The sequence below is a fragment of the Notamacropus eugenii genome, chromosome X (assembly GCF_028372415.1).
Source record: "Notamacropus eugenii isolate mMacEug1 chromosome X, mMacEug1.pri_v2, whole genome shotgun sequence".
Classification (NCBI taxonomy): Eukaryota; Metazoa; Chordata; class Mammalia; order Diprotodontia; family Macropodidae; genus Notamacropus; species Notamacropus eugenii.
The window spans coordinates 56828369-56855650 of NC_092879.1; the positions used below are offsets into that span (position 1 = coordinate 56828369).

Below are 27282 nucleotides of genomic sequence, written 5' to 3' on the forward strand. Positions count from 1 at the left end.
TCGAGGATGCATCCAGAGGGGTTGGTCTTGGCAAGGAGAAAGGGCCACCTCTTTATCAAAGACCAGAGTGAAGGAAGTGGGGGGCAAAATGATTTGAGACAAGGAGAAAGAGGGGGAACTTTTAGTGAATGTCCTCAATTTTTTCTCTGAAGTATAAGACCAAGTCATCAGCTGAGAGGGGTCAAGGAGGGCATACAGTGGAAGGCTTGTGGAGAGATGAGAGTTTACAATAGCAACCATGGAAAGGGATACTGGATCTGTTGAGATGGAACAAAATGTTTACCTTGCTGTATGGAGGACCTGGCTGATTAAATAACAAATTTGTAGTAGATGCAGTAAGATTTGTGGTTTCCTCTAGCTCCGTTCAGTAGCACATAAAGGAGCAAAAGAGGCAAGGGGTGGGAATAATTTAGGTTGGGGGGTCTGGCAAGGCTCAGCTGGCAATAGGACAAGGGGGTAAGGGATATGAGGGTAAAGCATGAAGTTGAGTTGGTTCACAAAGGGATAGAGATAAAGAAGGAAGAAGAGTGTAGCCAGGTCAGGGGCAACGGCCCATGACAGAACTGAATGATAGAAGGAATAGAGGTCATGGTGATGATAGTGAAAGCAAGTTTCTGGAGAAGATGGGTGGGGGATAGGATCAAGGGGACATCAAAGTACCTATAGGAGAGTTGGCTGGGGCAATGAAAAAGCTCTTTAACAGGGTCTGAAGTAAAGGAGGATAATAGGAGATGATGACCAGAGGAATACAACAGGAGGAAAAGGGGAGAAGTGGGAGTTTTCAGACATTGACTTCATTTTTTTCAGTGACATATAAAGCCAAGTCCTCAGCTTGGAGGAGGGCAAGCTAGGGGGGTGGGCGGAGAGTAGCAATAGGGAAGGCTTGAGGGGAAAAGGGGCTTGGTAAGGCCACTGTGGGAGAAGGATTGCTTTGCTACAGTGACGAGCCAGGTGAGATTAATGAACATAAATCTGCAGTGGACTCTGTCAGCATAGTTTCATGATTTCCTTCAAGTCCACTACACAGCATATGAGAAAAAGTGAAGGAGGGAGATGGTGGGAGTAAACCAAGACTGGTGATAGGGCAAAGGGAAAGGGGCTTGAGAGCAGAGGAGAGTGTAGAGCTGAATCAGTTGGTCTACCAAGATTGGAAAGGGAGGAGATTGTAGCCAGAGAAGGAGCCTGGGAAAATAATGACACAGAACAATTGGTAGTGACGACAGAGAATTGATTTAGGAGGAATAAGGCATGAGGAGAGATGGAAAAAAAAGGATTCTGACATTTAACGAATATGGAATTGAAACACCTATAGGTGATGGCAAGCTCAAGGGAATCACCATTTCTATGTGAAACTGATGAGGAGATCATTGGTATTGAGCTATCCCATCATCTCCCCCCACTGGTCCCCTTGCCTGAGCGGCTTAACACCCCAAGAGGGCAGTTGATATTAGATGACAAATTTGGTGGGACATAGTGAAAAACAAAATCTATGGTCCCTGACTACTGGGAACTCCCAATCTATTTAGAAAGCTAGGAGATGCATGATTACGAAGGAAAATAACAGCAAATGCAACTAGCTCATTCTACAGATAAGGAACTAAGACAAATAGGATTAAGTGACTTGCCCAGAGTCATATACCTAGTGTCTAAGGCACAACGAGCCTTCCTGATTCCAGACCTGGTGCTCTATCTACTGCACCATCTAGTGGTCCATGACATGAATGCATCCTAAACTTGTGTTACTAGCATACAAGCATGGAGGAAGCTATGATTGGAAATTTGACAACAAACATAGAATTTTTTTTTTTTAAAGGATTAACTTAGTGCTATTTTACATATATGGGCAAAGTTACTGGATAAATAGGAAGAATGGAAGGATAGGTTGTAATCAGATAAAGGAATTAAAAGATCTGGATTACAGAGGCAGAACACTTGTGGGTGATAGTAAGAGCAAGGAGAGAACCATTTTTATGTTTGTAGTGAAGCTACAGATCACAAAAGTTGAAAAGGTAAATGAACTGAGTAAAGGAGGTGTTTGAGGGGAATATCAATATGAATGCTTAAGTCTCCAAATACAAGCAGGAAAGAGATAAGAAGACAGTGAAAAAAATGCTCCATTCATTAAGAAAGGAGGGAGAAAAACTTGGGGGCAATAGGTAATTTCCCAAGATTTGTGGTCATATGACCAGGTCATGGGCTGACAGATGTAAAGCTGGAAATAACTCTAGAGGTTATCTAGTTCAGCTCCCTTACTTAATACAGGAGAAAACTGAGGCTTATAGAGGTGAAGTGAATTGCCTCAAATGGGAAACCAAGTGGCAGATCTAGAATGTGAACCCAGGTGCTCCAACTCCAAATCTACAACTACTTTTAAGGTACTAAAACAAACTGCTGAGTAAGCTACATACCCAGTGACAAATATCTGTTATTAAGTCCTAATTCATGTACATCTCAAACTGCTCTAACAGTTAAAATATATACCACTGTCACTTATTAAACCAAGTGGTAAGTTTTGTGCACAGAACAATTCCAGTTATAAGTTATAATCCTTACTAAATGTTTCCTTGACCAGTAAATAATGTAATAAATGGTATAGAACACTGAAAAAGTATACAAGTTTTTAGAGCAGTAGCTAATTAAGAAATTCCAAGAAAGAGATTTGCTGAAAGAGAGTTTTTACTTCATTATAAATCCTTTTGTCTCTGTTTTCTGTTCTTACTCTTCAAAAAAGGAAAACCTTCAGGAGCCAAACTCTGAAGAGGCTCTCTAAGGCATTTGACAGAGGACAAAAATGTCAGACTAACAAATATGGGACATTGCTTCAAGACAAGACAATAATGGGAAAGAAAGTAAGCAATAATCAGATAAGAAACAAAAGAATAAAGCTTCTATGATCCTACATAGAAAGGTCATTACGGGGCAGAAGAAGAGTAATGGAACAGAGAAGGCTACAAATATTAGCAAATTAAGAGTCAAGAAAGTGAAAACAAAGGTTCTCAGAAAATGGATGGGAAATATGCTAAGAAGAATTTAGGTATAAAAGCTGAATGACCATCATATCAATTTTGTAAAAGGACAAGTATGTAGAACAGAAAGACAAGTGATATTAATAGGACAGTATGAGGGAAGAAACTTATCCTAAGACATCAAACGTATAATCAAGTAACTGATCAATTTAGTGAAATCTTAGCAAAGTGTACAGAAGTTACTAGAGGAATGTAAAGCCTGTCTTGAAGCTTACTTTATTAAATAGAAAAATGTGAGAATAACAGTTTAATATTTAAGGATTAGTTCTAAAAAAATCCCAAACTGCCAGGTATCTCAGCAGAATGCTTTATAGACTAGCTGGCCTAAAACCATGTGTCTTTTAGCCTTGTTAACTGTAGGATCAAGACTAGGAAGGGACAACAGTAAGGCCAAAGCAGGGTCCTTGGCACTGGCAGTGAAGATGCAAATGAAGGATTTTAGACTTCCTGATCACCGGAAATCAAGGATAGGACCATTCTTATCTGTGTCAGCAATAGTAATGCTGTAGACTGTAGAAGCTTGAGGTCAAGTGAGCAGAGTATTTGGGGGAACATCAACATGTAGATTTAAATCCCCAAATAAAAGAGCAGGGGTTTGAGTGGATAAGACTATGAGCCAGATGACAAAATCCTGAAAAGTGGGAGAAAGAGCCTGGCAGATGGAGGGCTGGATGAAGTAACATAGATAGAACATGGGTTCATAGAGTTAGAGCTGGAAGAGACTTAGGGAATCAGTCAGTCCAACTTCCTGATTTTTGAGAGGCATAGAGCAAGAAAGTGACTTTCATAAGGTCACACAGGCAATTTAGATGACAAGTGACACTCCCCAGGAGATGAGAGGTCAAAGGGTAAGAACAAGTAGTTCAAAGAGAAATTGCCAACTGACAGTCATATCAAAAAATACTCCAAAACACTACAGCAAAATGCAATTTAAGACACAAATGAGGTTTCCCCCTTATACCAGCACATCAGCAAATGTGATAAAATACTAAAAACAATAATAATAGCTATCATTTATATAGTGCCTTAAGGTTTACAAAGCACTTAATAGTAATTATAATGATAGCAAATAATTATATAGCGCATACTATGTGCCAAGCACTGTGCTAAACAGCACTTTACAAACATTGTCTCATTTGATCCTCACAAGAACCCTGGGAGGTAAGTGCTATTATGATTCCCATTTCCCAGACAACGAAACTGAGGAAAGCAGAGGTTAAATAACTTGCCCAGGGTCACACAGCTAATAAGTATCAGAATCTGGATTTGAACTCAAGTCTTCCTGACTCCAGGTTCAATGCCATCCACTACATCATCTAGTTGCTCCTGTATTGATTATTAGAAACAGTCAATACTGGAGAGTAGTTAAAACAAAGAATATCAAAAAGTTGTTGGGGAGAAATTCTGAAAAGAATTTAGATACAAAAACTGAACAGTGGCAGACAGTCTATAATTAAGAACTTTCAAAGGCAGACAAGAAAGCAAACAGGCAATATAAGTAAGAGTTGTGAGATGAACACACTAGCATGGAAGAAAATAGTGTTAATCAATTCTAAGACACCAAACATATGATCAATAATTCACCAATTGAAGGAAATCTTAGGAAAAAATGTACAGAATTTACTAGGATATAAGGCATGTTTAAGCAGCTGGGGATTTCATTAAATAGAAAATCTGAGAAATCAGACATTTAAGTATTACTCCTAAATGGCCACCAGGTGTCGCCCTTAAAAAAAAAACAAAACAAAAAACAACCAACCTCCACAGACCTATCTTTCCTAGGCTGGAAGTACAAGGGCTACTCACAGGCTCAATTGGACTACTGATCTGTATGGGTGCACTGAGGAACTCTATTTCCACCATGAGGTGCTCTGGTGACCCCACTGTTCCAAGAGCTTCACCATAACGAAGCTGGACTTAGTGCAGAAAACTTAGACCACGGAAGCTCAGAACTCCCTAAGCTCAGGAGAGCCACAAGATATTACAAGGAGATATTACAAATATGTGCTATTATTATACATGGCCAAACACTGCCCTTTTAAAACATATGATGCTTTGCAGATTAACTGGCCCAATGGTACAGGCCTTGTTAATTAATCGTAGGGTTAAGATTAGGAAGGAAGGACAGTGAGGCCAGAGCAATGATGCAATAGAAGAGGGAGGGGTAGAGGCACTGGATATTGAGGAAAGAGGCACAGGGAAGGATGGAAGAATAGAGTGTGGTTGGGGGAATTTCAAAATTCTGGATCATGGAGGTAGAACATTATAAGCAATGGTGAGAACAAGCTAAAGCCTATCTTGTGTGTGGCTGAGAAGTGATGAAAGAGAAGGTCAAAGAGGTCAAGTTAATGAACCAAGTGACCAGAGTGCCTAAAAGAATATCAGTATGGATACTGAAGTCCCTAAATATAAGACTGGCAGTTTGCTGCCTAGAGAAATAAAGAGAAGTAATGTAAAGTAAATCCAAATAAGCAGATGGCATCAGGGAGGAGCAGCAGGAAAGACTTCATGTACAAGGTGGTGCTTGACCTCCCTCTGGATGGAAGAAAGATTCTCTGAGGCAAAGATGAGAAGGGAGCACACTGCAGGCATGAGGAACAGACAGGGCTGAGGCACAGAGGGCAGAGAAAGACTTCCACGTATAAGGAATGGAAAGAAGGGCAGGTCTATGAAATCCCACAGTATGGGCAGGGGAGCTGTGGACAATGAAGCTGGAATGACAGGGTGCAATCAGACTGTGAAGTGTTTGAAAAGTCAGGGTTGTTGCAGGGAGGAGGAAGGAGAGAAAAAAAAATGTTTGTTAATTGAAAAAATACATATAAAAGTTTAATTTCTCAAAAAGAGAGAGAGGGCCAATAGAGTAGCTTTTCCTAGAGGGAATCACAAGAGTTTACAGATTAGAAAAGGGTCATGGTCAGACCTGCACTTATGGAAAATCACTTAAGACCTATGTGGAAAGAACAAGGCCTAAATCAGAAAGTCCTGAGTTCAAATCCAGCTTCAGAGACTTATTAGCTGGGTGACCCTGGGCAAGTCACTTAACCTCTGTCTACCCCAGTTTCCTTATCTGTAAAATGGGGAAAATAATAGAATCTATTTCCCAGGGTCATTGTAAATATCAAATGAAATAATATTTGTAAAGCACTTAGCACAGTGCCTAGCTCTCTCTAGACATATGCATATACACACATACAAAAAGCACACATAGTAGGTGCTATATAAATGCTTATTTCCTTCCTCTTCCCTATGGGGAGAGACTAATGCCAGAAGGTTATTGTGGTATAGGCCAAAAAGATAGCTAATTTTAAAATTTAAAATTTTTAAAAGATTAATTTTAACCTTAAGTCTTGAGAACTTAAATTTTTTTAATATTTTCATAAATGTATGACAATTGGTTTCCTTTATAAACTTGTGCATTTTATTTTATGCATTTAAAACATTACTTTCAGAAGGAGTCCATAGGTTTCATCAAACTACCAAAGGGGGTCCACAACACAAAAAAAGTTAAGAACCCTGGGTCTAGGTGAAAAGTATGAAGAGTCTGAACTAAGATGGCAGCTATACATGTAAAGAAAAGGGACTGGATGTGAGAGAAACAACAGGCAACTGACTGGCTATAGAAAAGGAGAAAGTGTGGAGTCTAAGATGACCCCAAGGTTAAGAACTTGGGGTGCTAGAAGAATGGGAATACCTTCAACCCACGGTAGAGAAGTTTGGAAGAGGGCTCGGTTAGGAAGGAAGATAGATAATAAGTTTCATTTTGGACATGCTGAGTTGAGATCTCTAGGACATTCATTCTGAAGTATTCAATAGGTAATTGGTAACATGGAACTGAAGAGAAGGAGAGAAACTGACAGATGTATACAGTCACCTGCACAGACATAGGAACTGATAGTCACTTAGACAAAAAGTGTTCAAAGAGAATGGGGCCCTGGACAGAGCCTTAGGGAACATTCCCTCTTAGTGCTCATAAATATGAGGTCTAGCATGGGAGACTGAGGAAGATCACATCAGGCAGGGGAGAGAAGCAAGAAAGAGTATTGTCACAAAAACCTAAAAAGGATACCGTATCTAAGAGACGACAGTGATCAACAGAAGAAAAGGACGAGAACTGACAAAAATCCAAAAAACATCAAATCTGACAACTAAGAAATCACTAGTAACTTCAGATAGCGGTAGTTTTATTTGACTGATCAGGATAGCAACCAGATTGCAAAGCACTGAGGAGTGAGTGAAAGATGACAAAGTAGAAGCAATGAGTACACACGTATCCTAGGAGCTTGGTTGAGAAAAGAAGCAGAAATAAAAGATGATAGTTGGGGGATGACAGGGCCTAGTGACATTTTCTTAAGGATTGAGAGAAAAGGAGCAATAGATAGGAAGTGAAAAAGGAAAGCACTATGGTATAATCTGGAGAAGGGGGAGGGATGGACTGGGACCAAGTTCACACGTAGAAGGAATGGACTTGGCAGCGTGAAGGGCAACCTTATTACCAGAGAATGGGTGAAAGGAGGAAAGAGAAGCTCATGTCAGGGCTTGGAGATGAAGGAAATGTAAGAGGAGAGGGAGCTTCATTTTCTCAGTCAAGCAAGGGTCGAGGTGCTCAGCTGGTATTGGGGAGGACAGGGAGGTTTGAGAGGTTTGAGGAGAAAAGAGGTTTAGAACAGCATCTGTGGGGAAGAAGATACAAAATCTGTTAGGGAGAATAAAAGGATTATCTTCCTGTAGGGATGGCCCAGTTGAATTTGGATAACACATTTATACTATACCAAACTGGCACCATTGTTTGTTTGACTTCCTCCAGCTTTGCTCAGCATCTCACAAGTAGAAACAGATAACACAGACTGCAGGGGTTATGCAGGACTAGGGTTCTGCAGGGGGATGAGTAGCATTAGGACAGACAAGGGAATGAGGAGGCTGAACAGGGATGAGACTAGGAAGAAGGAAAGTGAAGTCAAAACCAGGGTAGTAACTTGAGAAAGAACTGAGGAGTGAAGGGATTGGAGGTAAGGCTGAGGCTGGAATTACAGATGGTTATGGTCAGCTGGAGGAATGTCACAAATTTTGATTAAGGAAGCAGAAGGTCATGGTTTGACTATCCCTGTATGTGACTGAAGTAAAGTGTCTGAGTAAGGAAATTTGAGACAACTGTTGGATTCCGTATATGTTGAAAAAGGAGAGGCCAGAAGCCCAAGGGCTTCACTGGTATCTTTGGGATGTCACCTCAGTGGCTGTCTTATGGGTGGACATGGATAAGTCAGGTGAGCAGGCTGGAATGAACTGCAATCTCCATGGTTAGGGGAAACATCCAAATCACCATCATGGATCCACATGAATATTGGAATTTCTTACTCCTCAAAATGGGGAAACCTTTCCTGCTAAACTCCAAACGGGTGATTTGGCAAAGGATAGAAACATCAGGCTGATAAATGTAGAACATTGCTTCAGGAGAAAGAGATGATGGGAAAGAAAGCATTCAATGATGGCGTAAGGACTGAAAATTAAAATTCTGAGTCATCTATTAATGACATTATTGGGCAGAAAAAATGAGCAAGAGAACAAGAAGCTACAACTGTAGAGAATCTAGGAAGTCTTAGCACAGTTTTAAGCTCGTAAAGCTTACAGACTGAACTAAGACTTCAGTACTCGGTTTAAACAAACTTAAGAGTTAAGAAAACAAAAACCAGAATCATCGAAAAGAGGTTGAGAAAAGTCTAAAAGGAATTTAGGTACAAAATGTGATGATGATCAATTTATCCCTAAGGACATGTACACAGGTCAGAAAGAATACAGGCATTCTAAATAACTGAGTCACTTGTTATGACTAGTATGTAAGTCTTGAGAAAGATGTCAGAACAGGATCCAAAGACTGGGAGAAGAAGTTGAACCTGTTCACCTTTAAACCAAAAGGAGTATGTAGAAGATTAGTTAGCCAAAAAGCAGGCAGTACTAGGGAGTTGACACTGTCGGAGTTCTTAAAACTTATGTCTTTTGATTATGGTGACTTGTAGGCCTCATCCCAGACAGGAGCTGAAATGCACATGGATATGGACATGGATGTGGTCTGCCACCTTTCCTTCCAACTCAGCTACTCCCATTATGCTGTGGACTTATATACAGTGGAAATAGCATTAGGTCCAGAGTCTGAGAACCAAGGTTCAAATCCTGCTTCTGATGTCTACTTCCTGTGTGACTTGAGGGAAGTCACTTAACTTCCCATGTATTTTAGCTTTTTCAACCATGGGTCAATGGCCTTGGACATTCACTGCACCTCTAGATCTATAATCTTCCCCAGAATCTGGTTCTGAATCTTGGTGGGATACAAATACAAAGAATAAAACTATCTCTACTCTCAAATTAATGGAAGAGACAACAAATAAGTGTGTATGTGTATAGCTAGAATAAATATAAAAAGAAAAATATATAAAGAGATGTCAGAAATTTAACATTCTTCTAAGACATTATACAATCAAAAAACCGATCAAAAATTTAGCAACATCTTAGAAAAATGGATCAAGTTACTAAAAGAATTTGAGGCATATTTTAGAATTCAGGGACTTCCAAGAAAGGAGAAAAAAAAGTTTGTTATTTATAGATTATTCTTAAAAGACCACTAGGTGTCGCTCTTTTAAAAGTTCTAACAGGCCCTTACCAGGATGCTTTGGGCATTATATACATGTCTCTCAAATCTTATTGCACCAAAAAGATGATAAACTTCTGCATGTGGACCTAGGTTAAAATCCTAGTTTTCCTTACTAGCTTACTAGCTAGACCTAGAACAAATCACCTGACCTTTCCACAACTCAGTTTCCTAATCATAAAGTAGACTGGACTGGAGCTCTCAATCTTTTTGTAGCATGGACTCTTTTGGCAGTCTAGTGATGACTATGGACTTCTTCTTACAATAATGTTATTAAATGTACAAGATAATACAAACAAAGAAAATAAATTATATTAAAATATATTAAAAATCCATTTACAGTTATCAAACTTATTTTTTTAATCCACAAACCTCAAGTTAAGAATCCCTGATATCTTCCAGCTCTAAATCTTACCTCTCAGTGTCTATGTGCACACTACTGGGCACATAGTAAGCATTTGCCTAGGCATATTATTTCAACAATGCATCACCACATCCACTGCTTGTCAGCTTTTCACAGTAAGGACCACATCTCTCCTGTTCTCTGGAGCTTATATCATGGGCATCACAATGTTTTCTACCTAGTTCTGGGGCACCTAACCTTTTCCTCTTAAGGCATCGTGTTGAAGGCACCAACAACAGAACAGAGACAGACCAGAGAAAAGTTGAAAGGTCCACAGATCACATTCATTCTTTTAAAGACCTTGAGTTAATGGCCCCTCATGGAAGCAGATAATTGTAGAGTGGGACAGGACCTTCAGGATCAGCTAGTCTAGGAGTGAAGAACCTGCAGCCTCAAGGCCACATGGGGCCTTCTAGGTCCTTGGGTGTAGCCTTTGGACTGAGTCAATGTTTTATAGAACAAATCCTTTTATTAAGGGGATTTATTCTGTGAAGTTTGGATTCAGTTCAAGGGCTGCACTTGAGGACCTTGAGGGTCACATGTGACTTCAAGGCCGCAGGTTTCCCACCCCTCAACTAGTCTAACCCATCATTTTACAGAGGATGAAAGTGAGGGCCAGAAAAGCAACGTCTTGCCCGCAGTCAGTCATTCAGTTTGTGGCAAAGTTAAGATTGTAATACTGCTCTCCTGCTTCCTAGGTCAGCTTTCTTGCCACCCCAAGATACTGTAAGCAATACTTACAAATCTGTGAATGTTTTTATGAATAGCAAAACTATGTGGTACATTCTTGCAAATCACTCTTTATTACTTATGTTGTTGGGTTTGGGATTTGGTCCAGTCCTATGATTTCAATGGTGTTGAGAGTCTCTGCACTGATGTAGGTTGGTGACTGTTCTGCAATGCAGAATATGAGAGTGTTTCCTGGAGCACTGAAAAGTGAAGTGAGTTGCCCAGAATCCCACAGTCACTTTGTCTGAGAGGCAGGACTTAACTCCAGAGCTTCCTGATCGAGGTCAGCCCTCTGTCCACCATCATGTTGCCTTTCATGCTGTCATCATCACTACTGTATCTTTCCTTCAGTTACGTAGCTGTGTCTTGCTGGAGCATGCTTAAAGATATTATCTCCATTTGACACAAAGGAAAATTGAGGGTCAAAGAGGTTAAGAGATTTGTCTAAGGTCACATAGCTATTTAAACAACAAACCTGGCTTGAGAAATGCTAAATCAAAATGAGCCAAGGTGAGCAAAGAAAGCTAAAGACAACAAAAAGCTTGATGTTTTAGTGATGTTGGAAAAAGAGGCTGGTCCAAAAAGAGAGAGGACTGATGATCAAGAGGACTGGATGAAAATGAACAAATAAAAGAAAGCAGAGCAGCTCAGTTCTTACACTGCTTCCATTTGCTCTGCCAAGGACAATGACTTCAGGACTCGGAAAGGACAGAACAGAAGTGGAGCCAATACCCAAGATTAGATTCCTGGATGAATTGAAGTCATCTGGCCCAGATGAACTACCATCCTCAAGTATCCAGAAAAATGGCAGTTAGGATTGTTGGTCCCTTGTTGGACAGGGTTGCCAGGTCCAGTGCCCTTTCCACTATAACACACTGTAACCTCCTGGTACATAGATTTATTAGCAGTTCCAATACAGTCAACTGTTTTATTTAAAAAGAAAATTAGCAGTCATAATGAAACACTAGAATTTTAGCATCCCTTTTCCTCTTTTGAGACTTTGCTAGATCTGTGACCTCAGTGATGTATATACTCCCTCCACGGAGTAGATCATAGCTTATCCGTGGCTTCTAGTCCTGCCCAGTCCTTCTAAAAGGCCTCTGGAGAATATCTATCCAATATGCTAGAGGCCTTCCTTGGGGTCACTTAATATTCTGTGGATGCTAGTTAAGTATTTAAGATTCAAGTTGTCATTCTTACTTTTGCTATGGGTCACCCACCTCACCTTCTGGTTCCACTCTCAACTCAAAGAAAATAAATAACATCAATAATAGTGATAATTTCTAAGATTGCTTCTAGCTCTGAATCCTATGATTCTAAGGTTTAAGTTTTTGCCTTGGTATTTGTCACCAAGTGTTCCTGAAGCTGAGGTGGCTGGTGTAACACCAATGGAAAGAAGAGTTGACTGGAGGCACTTGGTGCTTTCTGCTACCTCCTCCCTCCTAGATAGGGGCAGCTGAATCCTTCCCATAGCTTTCCTATCTCCTGCCTGGGGGATGGGTTCAAATGTGACCTTTTCTCTGGTCAAGACTCTCTTCTTGCTACCCCTTTTCTCTCTAGAGATTTCATCAGTCACACTCTACAACAAAGAGCACTAAGGTCCACTTGTTATCTTCCTCTAATTGATGGAGTTTATATCAGACCATCTGAGCCAGGAATACCCAAGTTAAAATCCTACTTTGACATCTACTGACTGTGTGACCCTGGACCCTTTAACTGTGACCCTACACAATTCTCTAGCACTTTAGAGGCAGCTAGGTGACAAAATAAACAGAATAGTGGGCCCGAAGACATGAGTACAAATCCAGTCTTACACTCTTACATGTGATTACATCATCTCACCTCTGTTTCCTCAATTATAAAATAGGGATAAGTATAGAACTTACCTTCCAGGGCTGTTATGAGGATCAAACAAGATATCTGTAAAATGCCTGGTGCATAGTAGGTACTATGTGAATGCTGATTACTACTACTACTATTACTACTACTACTCTGCAACTTAATAGTTGCTACTCTGCAACTATTAAGTTGCAGAGAATATTGTTCACCTACCTGCATTGGTAGGGGGAATTTCTTCACCAGGCAATTCCCTGTACCAGTATCATCACCTACCCTTACTAAAACAGTAGTTGAGGGGAATGCTATATAGTTTACCTAAGTCTCAGAAGATCACTTGATAATATAAAAAAAGATGGAGAGATGTGGGTTAGGTTAGATGGTACAATTAGATGGATTCAGAGCCAACCTGACTCAAGAAATAGCCATTAATGACTACACTGTTAGCTTGAAAGGAAAACTCCCATGGAGTGCTCCAGGGATCTGTGCTGTTTCTCATCTTTATCAATAACTCAGATAAAAGTATAAAGAGCATCCGTATTAAATCTGCAGATAACACAAAGCTAGGAAGGATAGCTTACACACTGGCTGATGGGCTCAGCACCCAAAAAAGATCAACAGATCTGAAAATTAGGCTGAATCTAATAAAAATGTGTAAATGAAATTTTACACTTGTGTTTGAGAAATCAATTTCACAAGTTCAAGACTAGGTGATATGGTTAGTAATAGTTTTTCTGAAAAGGACCTAGGGATTTATAACAAACTAAAAAGCTTAGCAGTAGCCTAAAAAACAAATGAAATGGTGGGCTAAATTGAAGGGCCTATCTTCCAGGACCAAGGTGATGATCCTCTGACCTGGTCACACTACTTCTGGAATACTGAGTGTTGTTCTGGGTCCCAGATTTTAGGAAGGACGCTGATAAGCTGGAGAATGTTTAGAGGGTAATCAGAATGGTGAAGGACCTTAAGGCTACACTGTATGAGGATCAAATAAAGGAAGGTGGAATGTTGAACATGGCAAAGAGAAGACTCGGTGGGGACATGAAAGCAGTCTTCAAACACTTTAAAGGCTGTTATATGGAAGGGAGTCTAGACTTGTTCTCTTTGGCCCCAGAAGGCAAAATTAGAAATAATGGGCTGAAATTACAAAAAAAAGGTAAACTTGGCTGCATGTGAGAAACAACTTCCTGAATTATCCAAGAGTGGAATGGGCTAGCCAGCCAAGTGTTGAGTTCTCTCTTCAAGTCAAAATGAGATGACCATTTGTTACATGCATTGTAACAGGGGTTCTATTTCTAGTATGGATTAAAATCCACATCTCTTGTGGCCACTTCGACCCTCAAATTTCTCTAATTCCATACATACAGTACCTTGCACACAAGACAAAAAATAGAGGATTTTTTTGGCTAGGAAAAAACAAATCCAAATAATACCTAATTTATATTGCACCTTTGGCAATGAAGTGTTCCACATGAGACTTTTCTAGATAATAAAACTTATCTGTTTACACCCTCTTAAGGTTTTAACCACTTAGAATGGAAATCTTTTAAAAACATATTACATGCACATTTCCCTATCTTAAACAATTTACACTGAACCTAAGTGAATCTTTTCTCAATAGGTCAAGGTCTTTGGCAAACATTATTGTATTGTATAGTATTATGTCTGCAGGGGCTACTGGGGTGCCACAGTTTGTTTTTTCCCTAAGCTAAATGGCACCAAATGCTCTGCATTTTGAGTTCCACCTGTTTTTCATTAAGTTTAATGTCCTTTGCCATCAGACTATGAGCTATCACTTCTAACTACAATCAGTGTGCTTGTTTCTAGCCCTAATCACTCTTAACCTCACTGAATTTGATGCTTCAGATTGTTTTACACTGTGTGTTTTTATGATTTAATGAATCCATGGTCTCATTGGAGTATTCCCTCTAAACTGTGTAGACTGAAGCCCTCTCCCCCTATGCCTTTTCATCTTACAGGAGGAGACCTATCTAATCAAAGTAGCTCATGTACTGAACACATGTTCAGTAGGCGACGGCTGCTCTTTCTAGTTGTAATATCTTGTGCTTAAATAGAATAGCCTTGATGAAATACATTCCTACAAGGCCTCACAAACTGAATATCTACCACTCAAACAGAACTGTCAAGGAACACAACTCCTGAAACAGATGTAGCAAAGGTGAAATTCTCAGCAGCATGGTGGCAAAATGGAACAGGCCTTGGACTTGTAGCCAACCTGAGGGTTGGAATTCCAGCTCGAACACTTGGCAGCTGACAAGTCACAACCTCTTAGGCTCAGTTTCTTCTCACTTGCATTACATATTCACATTATTTGCCCGCAGAATGTAGTATGGAAACACAAGTTACTGTCTAGTTCTAGAAATTCCCTCCAGCATCTACCCAATGCACTGGCAGTAGACATCTGCAATCCCAGAATTCCTGCTGACTAGGTGCTTGAAAGCAGAGGTGTCAAACGTGGCCCACGGGCTGCATGCAGCCTGCTGCATTCCTAAACATGGCCTGAACCAGATTAAAATGGAATTGAGGAACATATGATAAAATAAATACAAATCAAATAAGACACAGAAAATATTAACATTTTACTACTAGGTCAGTATGCAGCCCTCAGTGATCCTATGTATGGTTTAGGGCCTCCTTGTTTCTATTTGAGTTTGACACCAATGCTCTAGAGGATGAATTATTTTCATTATCAATATGGCTGTGTCGAACATAATTTAATATTTTCTTCATGGCTCAGGGTCAGTATTACAAACTCCATTATTATACAGGGCGGAATTACAATGTCTCCAGAGGCTACTTCAGTGCCAGGCATACTTTGACCCTACCCTCAGTGGCCTGGAAATGCTATTCTTTTTTAACAATCTGTTTTTTATGATTTGGTCATTTCCTGATGCTGTTTCTATTACGTCTCTAACACCTACATTTAATTGGCTTCTTGGTTTATTCCGAGTTGAACTAGAAAACCAGATTTTTTTGTATGTCATAGGTGCTTATTTACTAAATGGCTATTTCAACAAATTTTGGTGAAAATCTTAAGGAATCTTCTCAAATAGCATATAAGCACATCAGTAAGACTGTTCCAACCAATATCTTGTCCTTAATGTGTTATAGCTAAGACCCATTCTAAAGTCAGGTTCTCCATATATCTTTAACTTAAGTCATGTTGTTGGTCAGGTTGTTAATTATCAGGAGATACATAAAATATTTTCAAGGTTTTAAAACATATACAGCTGCTACAAGTCAAGTCACATCCCATTAGTCACCCTACCCATTCAGTCTCTCAGAGTAAATGAGAATTTAGATGTATAGTCCAGGGCTTCAGGAGGCAACTACCCTTTCTCTTGACCACACCACACTGGGACTCAGTACTTTTTCAGTACTTTGTTCCTCAGGAAAGATGGATTATGCCCTCCCCCAGATGTGGACAATAAATTCCTTCCCAACCTATCTCCCAAAATATCCAAACTCATCTGAGTTGTTCAAGATCAATACAGAGATGACAGGAGTTTAGAGAATTCTGAGGATACAAAGATAAGTTTTTTTTCTATCCATCTTCCAGTATAGAACTGGATTCCTTCTTGCTCTAAGAGCAGAAGCCCTCCCCCATTTCTCTTCAAGGCTACAAATCCAAAGGGTCTCTCCCCCAACTAGATGTGCCTTAACACCTTGGGGAGGGAGGGGTGTACCTAAGCAGCCCAGCCCCATTCAATTCCAAAGTTTCAAAAGACTTGAGCTTAAACTTTCATAGCCTGAATTTTGGCTATTTAGGAACACATCTTCCCTTTTTAATTTTGTTACTTCCCTATTTTGACATTAATGTTGCTACTTTTTAATGATATTTAATGTTGTTCCTGCTCCCTCCCCCCCACAATGCTATGTCACCTAGTCAAGATTAGGGAAACCAATTAAGTGGAGAACTCTACTATATGATTTAAACTGTTCTTGATGACACAGGCTCATTATTACACCTGTTGATTTGTAGATCATGATTCCCACTGTGATGCTCTCAGTTGTCATCCTAGATTATTTACCCCTATACTAAATGACTTCAAGCTGCTGTGCTTTCGGTTTTTCTGTTTTTCATTCTACCTGTCTCCTCTTTGGCTCTCAACAATATTATCAATTCTTGCTACTGGCGACTGTGCCTGCCAAGCCCTCCTTTTGAGGCCCAGCAAGCTCCAATGCTATCCTCTCAACCAGCCACAATTTCCCCACTAGTAACTTGAATAGTCTTTCCCTCCTTAGACTTTTCAGGCTAACTCTGTAATTTCTATCCTTATGTTTCATTTTGAAATACAGTTTTGTCTCATAAGCTGTCTCATGCATCTGTCTCATACATCATAAGTTGCATGAGAATAAGAGTTCATTGTGTTTGTATCTCAAGTGGTGCTCGATACATAGGAGATGTTTAATGTTTGGGGATAGGGAGAGATAGGAACTGGACTGGTGATTTCATTAAGAAAGGAAATAAACTCCTTTCTTCCCAGTGTTCAGGGGAATTATTTAAAATAGATTAATAAAACTACATTCTAATTTCTTTTAATTCTAATGACTAGTAATGGAATAACATATTCCTCAAGAACCTTAGTAGTTAAAAAATATTAGGTGGTAAATCTTCAGAGGACATCAAAACATAACAGGCAAACTTTTTAAGAAAGGGTCTATATATTTTTAAAGTAGTATAATCTCATAGAGTCATAAAATAATATAATCTTCTATTATTTGATTTTTTCATTCTGGGACAATTAGAAACATTGCGAGGTATAATTTAAAACTAATATTGACTTCCTTCAGAACTAAATACCAACAAATGATAAGTCCTTTAAAAAAATAAGGGAGGGGGAGGGAGGCGAAAAAAAATCTAAGTTATATGGTAGTGATTGTAGTAGTGATTATAGTAGTGATTGTAGAACACTGAAAATAAAAAAGTAAGAAGAAAAAAGATTCCTATAGCAGATAAATTTTACAAGCTCTCCAAAAATGAAAATTGCTACTTACACAGCAAACATTAAACAAAAACTTCATAGGTTGATTAGCTTTTCAGCAATGGCTGAATGCTAGATTTCTTGCTACTATGACATATCTAGCGCTTAATTTTAAGGAAGGACTATATCTGAAGGGTAAATATTTTTTTCTGTCTTAAACAGTTCAGACAGGGATAGAGACTGAACCTGTGATTTCATATGTACAGGCAACTCCTACCAGTTACACATCAGCACATTCTCTGCAGTTCAGATATTTACTGATAAACTTACCAGACTGTGACGGTTCATCACTGTTGTACTATTCCTCCGGGTTCGGATTACATAAGGCTGAAAAATCTGTGAATTGTCACTGAAAAATGAAGAAGAACTGTTACCGTATCTCCTTATCAAAGACATTTTCACTTGGGGTTTTTTTTTCCCAAACTTTCAGCTATTATCATATAGACTCAAGGTTTCAACCTTTTCCTTTTGTAGTCAGGTTAAGTGACACTGGGGTCTCCAGATCCCTACTCCGTTGTTCTTTGCATTAGCCCATACTTACTCTCAAATGGAACTATGTATCTCATGCATGATTCAAGAAGCAACAGTATATTTCTAGAAAAGTCTAAATCTTGCTCAAGATTGTCATTATTTACTATTTGCTCCTCAAATCTGAAAAGTCATAGGCCAGTGTCTGTCAGAAGCATAGGGCCTTTTTGAATTCTGATCTTAGCCATGTAAAAGCAACCTCGAATAACCAAGCCATCTCTCCCTAAAGTTAAAAAATTAACAAGAAAAATGATACTGGCCAAAATAGTTCATATACAACTAAGTTGATACAATTAAGTGTTCAACAGGTTGTTCCATAGTTCATTTTGTGCTTAAATGGGATATTGTTGATGAATTCCACAACTACAAGGCTTTATAAATTGGCTATCTAGTCAAATGAACTTTTGAAAAATGCTCCTTATAAAATAGTGATGGAAAAGATCTGGGAAATACCTGTATACAAAAATTCCATTAATGTTTTAATCAGTTTAAAAAATACATGACTTGTCCAGTTAATAAGCTAACATTAAAGTTGAAGATTACATAATTTCCTAAGTCTTCTAATCTCATAATTTCCTCAATCTAAACTACATTTCAAAGGGTTTTTTTTTGGCTGGCATTAAATGAAAGGGTTGTGATCTGCATCCTTAGATGGAGTGCCCAAGCTGGCTCACATGGGTACAATCACAGATCCTTCAATGCATCAAAGTATTCCTGGAAACTGTCTTTAGGGTCTGTAAATGATACATCATTTCCTACTATGAAGCCACCTCAAGAGAAATGGCTACATCATTAAACTGTCAGTTAAAATATGCTTTAGGGTAGGTTCTTTCTTTGTAATATTACAAGGAGGGCAAATCCCTCAATGCCTCTTGAAACAGGTGTTAAGTTGAAGTCAGCCAGCTCCGGAAGTTTCAGACTGACATTCGCTGCTCAGAATCAGGGGGGCCATACAACCTGTCAAAGCAGGCAGCCAACTCTGCAGGTCACTTTACATCAAGGCAAGTACTCAGATTCCTCGCTTCAAGTCCTCTTCCTCCAAACTGTTATCCCACCCTCATACCGGACCTGCATAACCCTTTTGTAAGCATGCCGGCCTTCCCCCCTGCCCTTCCCCTTCCCCCATCAGCTAGACTTCTCCTCGGTGGCCCTCAAAAGCCCCTGGGTCCAGAGTCTCCCAGTAGCACTGGAGAGGGTAGGTGGCCTGCCAGGGGCACGGAGTCTAAACTCTGTGTTACCCCACCCCACCTCTTACCCACCTGAGCCCATGGATCAAGGGAGCACTGTTGGACCTCCTCAGGCTGCCCCCATCAGGGGGGGCGGTGGCAGTCGGCAGCTCCAGGTCCAACTCCATTTTTTCCTGAGCCATGCCGGGAGGCTGGGTATCGGGATATGGGGATGGCCTGAGGCAAGGATCCGTTCTCAGCTCGGGGTTCTCTCGGCTCCCACTCACTGCAGGATAGGGAGAGGGGGAGAGAAGGAAGCAGCAGGAGGAGGTAGTGGCTCTAGAAGGAGAAGGAGAAGCTCATACTGCCGCCTTCTCCGGGGCCTACAAACATCGCAGCCACCCAGGCAAATCACACGATGCGGGGCAGAGGCCCAGCATTGGTAGAGCCTGGGCCTGGGCCCAGCCCCCCATGCTCCGTCCCGGGACTTCGCCCCGCTAATTTTGGGTTCCCCTCTCCCCTCCACCCGACCAGATAGGGGCTACAGATGCAGCCAATCCTTCTCCTCCTCCTCCTCCTCCTCTTCCTCAGGCCGGCAGGAACAGCCCCGGAGAACCAGCTGGCGGGTTGAGGCCAAAACAAAAACTACAACCTGCTGCCTGTACTGCTTCCGCCGCCGTCGCCACAGCTTCCGAAGCCTCAGCAACAGCAGGGCCGGCCCTCTTTCCGCCACTCCTTCAGCGCGGGCGCTCTGTGACCACCCAGGCGCGTCAGCTCCCAGGAAGCATGCGCAAGAAAACAGCTCCACGAAAAGGAGGAGCCTTTGCCGGAGGCGGGGCGCTCAGGTAGCAACTATTGGCCGATGGGCCCTGGCGCTAGAATTTGAAAGGGACCAATAGGCTGGCGAAATACGAGCAGCTCCTTCTAGGAAGGGGCTCGGGCCAATGGCTGGAGGAGAAAGAGTAAGGACCCTAAAGCCCTTCGATTTCTCCCCACTCCGACCTTCGGGTAATTCCGTGGCCAATCAGGGAAATTACCTAAATCCGCCAGTTCTGGTGGTCTTTCTTTGCAGTAGGGGGAAGGGAGACTGGTTTATTCTTGAATTGGACTGAACATCTGGGCAGTTTTTAAAGATGCTCAAGTGGGAAGCCCTAGGTTAAAGAGAGATAAAGGAAAAGGAAAAATTCTTTTAAAAATTGTATGGCTCTTCTTCCACGCAATTTTTATAAATCCTTTCTACTTACCCCTCTCCCCTTTTCGGAACATGCCATTTATTGTCCTTTTATCCTTTAAAGATAAGTACGTGGAAATACTCGTCCTAATTTTTTTTTTACCAGCACTGTTAATTTAAGTAATTAAATTAAAAATAAGCTAATTTAAGCATCAGTGTAGTACATAGAGCGATGAAACTGGAATCAGAAGGACTTAGGTCCCAGTCCCTCCCTCCTCTGACAAATTACCAGCTGTTTGATAAGGGGCAGATCATTTCACTTCTCAGAGCCTCCGTTTCTACTTCGGTAACATGAGGGTAATTACAGAGTTGTGAGGAAAGAGTTGTATTGCAAGCGTCCAAGAGCTATAGAAATGCGACTTTTACAGACTAGAAAAGTCTGAAGAAAAAAAAAACAGGAATTCAGTTCCAACAAATACTTATTAAGCATGTACAGGAGCCAAGACAGCTGATCCTGACAATCATGATTCAGAGGCATGACTTCAGCCAGAGGAGATGGGTTTGAATTCCTGGCTCTGCTGCTGACCTTCCAGCTCTAAATCAGGTAATGTTTTGTGAGAACTGGAATCTCTTGAGCCTCCTGTATGGGCATAGCTCAGGGGGAAAATCCTGTTGGTACTTGAAAACTGACTGCACTCCTTTCAAAAATACTTTTAAGTTCACCACATCAACCTGCAAACATGTTTGACCTGCTTGTTTCCAAGAAGCTGTTTGTCCTTGATTATTCTCACCCTATTTTAACCACTCTTATTTCTCAACACTGTTTTCAGTTTGTAACACTGTATCGTTCACCTGAAAGGCAATGGCATTTTGAGTAGGGTGCTATCCTGTTTATGGCACATGCTAGCTGTATGACCACAGACAAACAAGCCATCTAGCTTCAATGTGTATTAGATTTCTCTGAAGACCAAGTTATAGATGAGTTCCTGCCTCTGCAGAGGAAGCCCTATATGAGGAATTCCCTACCCTGATGAAATTTGGGGTCCAGACCACTCTCCCCCACCACCCCAATCATTTTGCACTTGTTGATTCATTGTTTATAATTGTCATATTCCTTCTGCGTATTTTAGTTTCTCATCAGTTCTCACAGAGCAGAAAGTATATTGGTTTCTTTTCTATTCCCTCCACTTCCCTGCCCAAGTGGCCCAAGTGACCCAATCTTTCAAAAGATCAGGTAGTAAATATTTACTGAATGACTAGTGGATTTGGTCCCTATCGAAGAAGAGTTTAAAATAGATTAGGATCGCCAATAAAGGAAAACGCAGAAAGAATATGAAACCAATAGAGGAAACTAAGTTGTTTCTGTGGATAAGGTTGTCCAATATTTGTTCAAGTTCCTACCTAGTTTCTTTGAGGATTTATCTGATGTGGGAAGTTAGGGCTTTGGTCTTAATTTGCAGCACCGTTAGTTATAATGGCCGGAAAGTAAGAGGGGCTTAATCCTGATAATAGGGTGAGGTGAGATTTTGATTATTCTTTGGGGAGTACTGTTCCTAGATAACAGGAAATTGATGACATCACAGAGTACAGCGGCATAAGAGGATTGATGCGGGCAAGGAATTAATATAGTTGGTGGATATGTTTTTGCTATTTATTTGCTAACTCGCGTTGAAGGTGACAAGCAAAGAAGATTGCTCCCGGAATGATTTAAGGTAAAAAGGTATTGGTAAAGATTTTACTTTTAGAAATCGTTATCAGTTTTTTGGTACTTAAGGATATTCGGGGAACATCTATGTTCATCATTCTGAATAAATTTCAAAGCCGGGAAGGGAAAACTGCCTCGATCCATGTAGAACATGTTAAGAGGTTACCACAATTCGTAAAGTGTCAAGAGAGAGCGTTTAGTTCAATCCTTCTCATTTTAAAGATGAAACTGGGACCCAGAGAAGTAAAGTGATTTCTTTGTCCAGCGTTCCACGAGAAGCGGCAGCCATAGGATTTGAATTCGGGTCTCTCTCCAAACCCTGAACTCTCAGCTCTTTCCTCTCTACATCTTGGTGCCTCCAAAACCTAATCCTTTATTCACTTGGAATAATGAAGTACATTCGAATCCTTTTAGAATGGGGGGGGGGGGGGGGAAGGGGGGCTGAGAGAGGTGTCCAGTATGTCTGCTGTGCTCAATCTTTGCCGGTGAATTTGTGTTCTCTCTTTCACACTTTGGCTACTGGCTTCTACATCCTCCCGGGTTAGTTTGCTGGCTTTTGCCTTCTGCATCTTGAGTTTTCAGAGGCAGCTAAGTGCCTCATCGCTCCAACTTGTAAAAACCGTGTTGGAAAGGACCCTTTCCCTCCGCTCGCCCGCTTTCTCTCCTCCGCACCCACTACAAAAGCGATGGGCAAAGAGAATCGTCCCAGGGGCCCTTAAACTGGGGAGTAAGGAAGAGGAGAGCTAGTTTTCTGAGCGTCCCCCGGAAACAGGATTGGGGAAGGAGAAGGGGAGGTTGGACGCCCGGCGCTGGCGCTTGCGCCGTAAGGCCGTGCTGTCGGGGCGGACGTGGGGGCGTAAGCGTGCGGGGCGGACCCTGCCTGCTCTCAGGAGGCGGCAGGTTGCAGTTTTTGTTTTGCCCTCGGCCCCTCCAGTTCTGGGTCCCCGGGGCCCAGAAGGAGGACCGGCGGCGGCCGCGGCCCCTGGGCGTCTGAGTGCTAACTTGTCCCTGAGGCCGAAAGGAAGGGGCTGGGGGTGGAGAGTGCTTAGGAAGCTGCCGTGACCGGTCTCGAGGCCGGGGCCAGAGCATGGGGGCCGGAGTCGCCAGGCCGGGCCCTGCCCCCCGCCGTGCTCTCTGCTGCTGGGCGGACCTCGAAGCCTTGAACCGGGCCCCCGCCCACGGCCGAGCCGGGTTGGCAGCAGCATGAGCCGCCCCGCCGTCTAGAGTTGCCTCCGCCTCCTCCATCCCCATCACTCCCCACTCCTGGTCCCCGCCCCCGGCCCCCAACCCCCCACCCCCCATCCCCTGCGTCCAGAGGTGAATGGGAGCCCAGAGCTGAGGCCCAGCACCTGCCCCCCGCCATGGCTCAGGAGAAGATGGAGCTGGACCTGGAGCTGCCACCGGGCGCTGACGGGGGCGGCCTGCGGAGGTCCAATAGCGCGCCGCTCATCCATGGGCTCAGGTGAGTGAGGGCTAGCTGGGCGGCCAAGGATGCGGGGGGGGGGGGGGGGGGGGAAGGGTGCTGTGCGCATGCGCCCCACATCCGCTTCAGCAGGTGTTTCTTCAACCATCTCCCCTTCTCCATCATTTATTAAACCTTTCCAAACCGACCCCCCCCCCCGCCCAATTATCTTCTTCCCACCTCGAGCCCAGCCAGTGAACGGTACCGGCTGACCCAGGCGCGCGCTAGCTTGCCCCAAGGTTGACATAGACTCCGTCCTGGCTGGGAGCCCGGCAACGAGTGCCACAGCTAATTGCTGGAAAGTGGAGCAGGTGCTTTTCCTGGTTTGGGCTAACTTTCTTCACCATTTCTAGCCCCCTTCTAGGTAACTCTCCCTTGTCTCCCCGCCACCCTCCAATCTTTGTGCTCGGATTCATTTTTGTCACGCTTGGACAATACTGCTTCCCCACACCATACCAGTACAAATATACTCCCAACTCGCAGAGCAGGGTGGAAAGACACTTTCTTTGAATGGAAAAGGTGTCACAAAAATGTGTGTCAGATGACAGTAAACATTTCTGACAATGGCAAGTAAAATATGTACTTTTAATTGCCCAAGAATTGAGTACTGCTATAGTATTTTAATTTCATTCTTATATCCTGCTAACGTGCACATGCACAGTAATTAAGATGGTACATTTAGAGCTGGAAGGGACTTTAGAGAAAACTGAAATACGGAGAAGCAAAGTGACTTATGTGTCCCAAGGTCATACAGAGCATCATATCTTAGATTCGAATTCTGGTTCTTTGACTCCTGGTTGCCACATTATGTGCACTCCAAACTTCTTGAGGTGAGAAAGCATGAACTTCCATACAACATAAATCGAAAGGAAAATTAAGTAAAAAAAAAAAGTGATGCATATGGACAGGGAAGTGCTGCAAAAAGATGCTGAATTTAGTCATAGGACCTGGGTTAGAATCTCAGCTCTGCTTGACTCTGTTCTTGAACAAATCAATATCTTCTGGACTTGGGTTTCCTCATCTGTAGCATGAAGGAGTTGGACTACTTGGTCTCTTAAGGCAGGATTTCTTAACTTTTTGTGGGTTGTTGGACCTCTTTGGTAATCAGGTAAAACCTATAAATCTCAGAATAATGTTTTGTGATAATTGAAGGAAATGCCAAGTTTCAGTTAGAGGCTAGTGAAAATAAAGATGTGATTTTTTTTTTTCCCATCCAGGTTTATGGACCCCCTGAAATCTATCCTCAGATCCTATGGGCCCTAGGTTGAGCCCCTACTCTAAGGTCACTTTCAGCTCTAAAATCCACAGAATTTTGAAACTAACATCCATGAAACTATGAAAGTATTTTATCTAAATAGGCAGATAGGGGATGGGCCTAAACAAGAGGACCTTGTTTCACGTTTATATTTGAGAAGCTGAATGATTTAGAAAATATTGGATTCTGTTGTGGTTTGAAGCTTTTATTTAGGGCCAATAGTGAATTAAGAAAGCACTGGGTTGATAACAAGGTTGCTCAGTGATGGAAGGTTTCATGAAAGAAAAAAGTAATAGCTCCCAAGAGGACGAGGAAAGCCATTTGCTTGACAGGAACTTTCAGTGATGGTCAAAGCATCAAAGATGGCTTGGAAAATAAGTAAGGACAAGGAGAAAACTGGGAGACAAGGTAGATATTGCAGTGAAATTGATTGAATGTTGCATCTGTCAGATTTTCCGCTTCATCAAGGTATTCGTAGTGTCTACATTGAAGATGCGGTTTAAATGGGTGTAAAACATTCCACTCAGGAGAAGCTGGAAGCTTAGAAATTGAAGGGAACAAGTTGCCTCCAAAAAAAAAAAAATTGGAGCTCAAGCTACCTCCCTGGGTGATTTAGAGGACTTTGCTCACAAAGCATTATGCAAATGGAAGCTTATTATAATGTACTATTATCTGCCCGAACACAAGGAGGGCTGGACCTCCATTAGAGGTCCTGTCCAGGGTCCGTGAAATAACACTAACAATGCTATTTTAGCAGACACAGGATTTGGTCAGAGGTTAATCCACAAAGTTCCGGAAGGTATTGTAAGCTTTGACTTCCAACTGGGAAATTTGGATTTTTACCTAGGCTTCTTTCAGTCCCACTATGTATGCCGTTCAGTTTTTTTTCCTTTTCATTGCCATTCCTTCTTCAATACCATTCCAGGCCAAGACAGCTTTTTATTCAGTACTTGTTAAACATCCTTTCACTTCTTTCAAATAACTTCCTGAACTCATTTAATGATGCCTCTTTAAGAAATCTCACTGTCCCCTTTGCACCAGCATTTGATAGTTTGTGCTTCTTAACAAGTTCTTTAGGGCAAGTATTAATCTGGTTATAGAGTTTCCAGGCTTTTGTATATGTGATTAAAAGCCTAAAAGTCGGTGACAGATGTGGTTTGTTTTTTTTTTTAATCTTAATTCTTTATAATCCCTTTTTTTTTTCCCATCTGGCTAGTTTTATTACTAGGATGAGCAACAAAATAAAGTTATTGGTAGAAATAGCCATCTTTTCTCCCCCACCCTTCAACAGTTAGTAGAGGACATAAAGATTAATGTAGTTGACTACTTTCCTAAGCCAGTCATTAAACTAAAGATTTCTCTGAATCTTTGAGTCGTCATTTCCTATATTTGAATTTATTTCTTTGGTAGGCTGAAGACTGACTTCAGACTTGAGTGAGGAGAAAATTTGGTTTTATCATGGCTCAGAATCTTAGGAGATGAGTTACTTATGCACCAGCTATTCACTTTCCTCCCTGTCACCTATTTCCCTTAGTGAACTGCTAAGGAACTGCTGACTCCAGGGAGTCAGAATACGATTCCATTAAAATAACCTCTTTATGGAAATGAATTGAATAGGATGGGAAGTAGAAAATGGGGGATATTTCTGGAGTTTGCCATGTTGGATTCCCTTTCATTCAAGTGAAAAGGTAATTGCTTAAAGGTGATCTAGGGCTTACATTTTGGAGCCCTGCTCTTAACTTTGGGTGACATATAAAAACCATACTTTGAACTTCATTTGAACATAATGTGAAAATGATACAAACTTAATGTTAAATTTCCAACAACATTAAGTTATTCACATTAGGAATGTAACTAAGAATGGAATGCCCGAGTTCTGAGTTTGCATCTAAATTTGGTTGACTAATTATGATGCTAACTGTACTTTGAATCATTCTGTTTTCTTTTCTATCTCTCAATAGCTGTTAACTTTAGGGACATAATTCTCAAACACTTGAACAGCAGTTTCTTTTTTTAAAAAATCACCTATGACAGCGCATAACTATATTTGACAAATATGTTTGTGTTTTGGTTTCAGTGACAATTCACAGATATTCCAGGCTGATATGTTAAGAACCAGAAGGAACAGTACTACATTTTTAAACCGCCACAACCTGGTAAGAAAATGCTGATAGCCTATTCGTCATTAGCCACGCTTGTGCTACTTCAAACAATACTTAGGGAAAGATCAACATACATACTATTGATAATTCTTTATACTTGTAAAATTTCTTTGTAGAGCTTTAGATGTGGCTTTAACAAGGATTTTGTTTTTAATATAGGAAATCACTGAGCTTTTTTTTTTTTTTTTTTGCT

The 27282-nt window shown here is 41.3% G+C and overlaps 2 protein-coding genes and 1 long non-coding RNA gene across 16 annotated transcripts in view; 2 read left to right on the forward strand and 1 right to left on the reverse strand.

Moving 5' to 3' along the window:
- Positions 1 to 19279, forward strand: part of LOC140516418 (uncharacterized) — a 39566-nt gene extending 20287 nt beyond the window's left edge. The window contains exon 3 of the long non-coding RNA XR_011971355.1: positions 19050 to 19279. This is a non-coding gene — a long non-coding RNA (uncharacterized lncRNA). The remainder of the gene's footprint in view (positions 1 to 19049) is intronic.
- LOC140516416 (PABIR family member 2-like) overlaps positions 1 to 20094 on the reverse strand; it is a 95255-nt gene extending 75161 nt beyond the window's left edge. For 3 of the 6 annotated variants that reach the window (XM_072627380.1, XM_072627378.1, XM_072627382.1), the window contains exons 1-2: positions 19428 to 20091; positions 17911 to 17989 (exon numbers count right to left, since the gene is read on the reverse strand). In XM_072627380.1, the coding sequence (XP_072483481.1) occupies positions 17911 to 17989; positions 19428 to 19537 (189 nt within the window). In that variant the 5' untranslated portion in view covers positions 19538 to 20091. Of the gene's footprint in view, positions 1 to 17910; positions 17990 to 19427 lie in introns of all 6 variants that reach the window. The other 3 variants (XM_072627383.1, XM_072627381.1, XM_072627379.1) reach the window with 3 other exon arrangements.
- Positions 20095 to 23540: 3446 nt separating this feature from the next.
- LOC140516414 (P2R1A-PPP2R2A-interacting phosphatase regulator 1-like) overlaps positions 23541 to 27282 on the forward strand; it is a 67482-nt gene continuing 63740 nt past the window's right edge. For all 9 annotated transcript variants that reach the window (XM_072627368.1, XM_072627370.1, XM_072627376.1 and 6 more), the window contains exons 1-2: positions 23541 to 23672; positions 27005 to 27083. In XM_072627368.1, the coding sequence (XP_072483469.1) occupies positions 23572 to 23672; positions 27005 to 27083 (180 nt within the window). In that variant the 5' untranslated portion in view covers positions 23541 to 23571. The remainder of the gene's footprint in view (positions 23673 to 27004; positions 27084 to 27282) is intronic.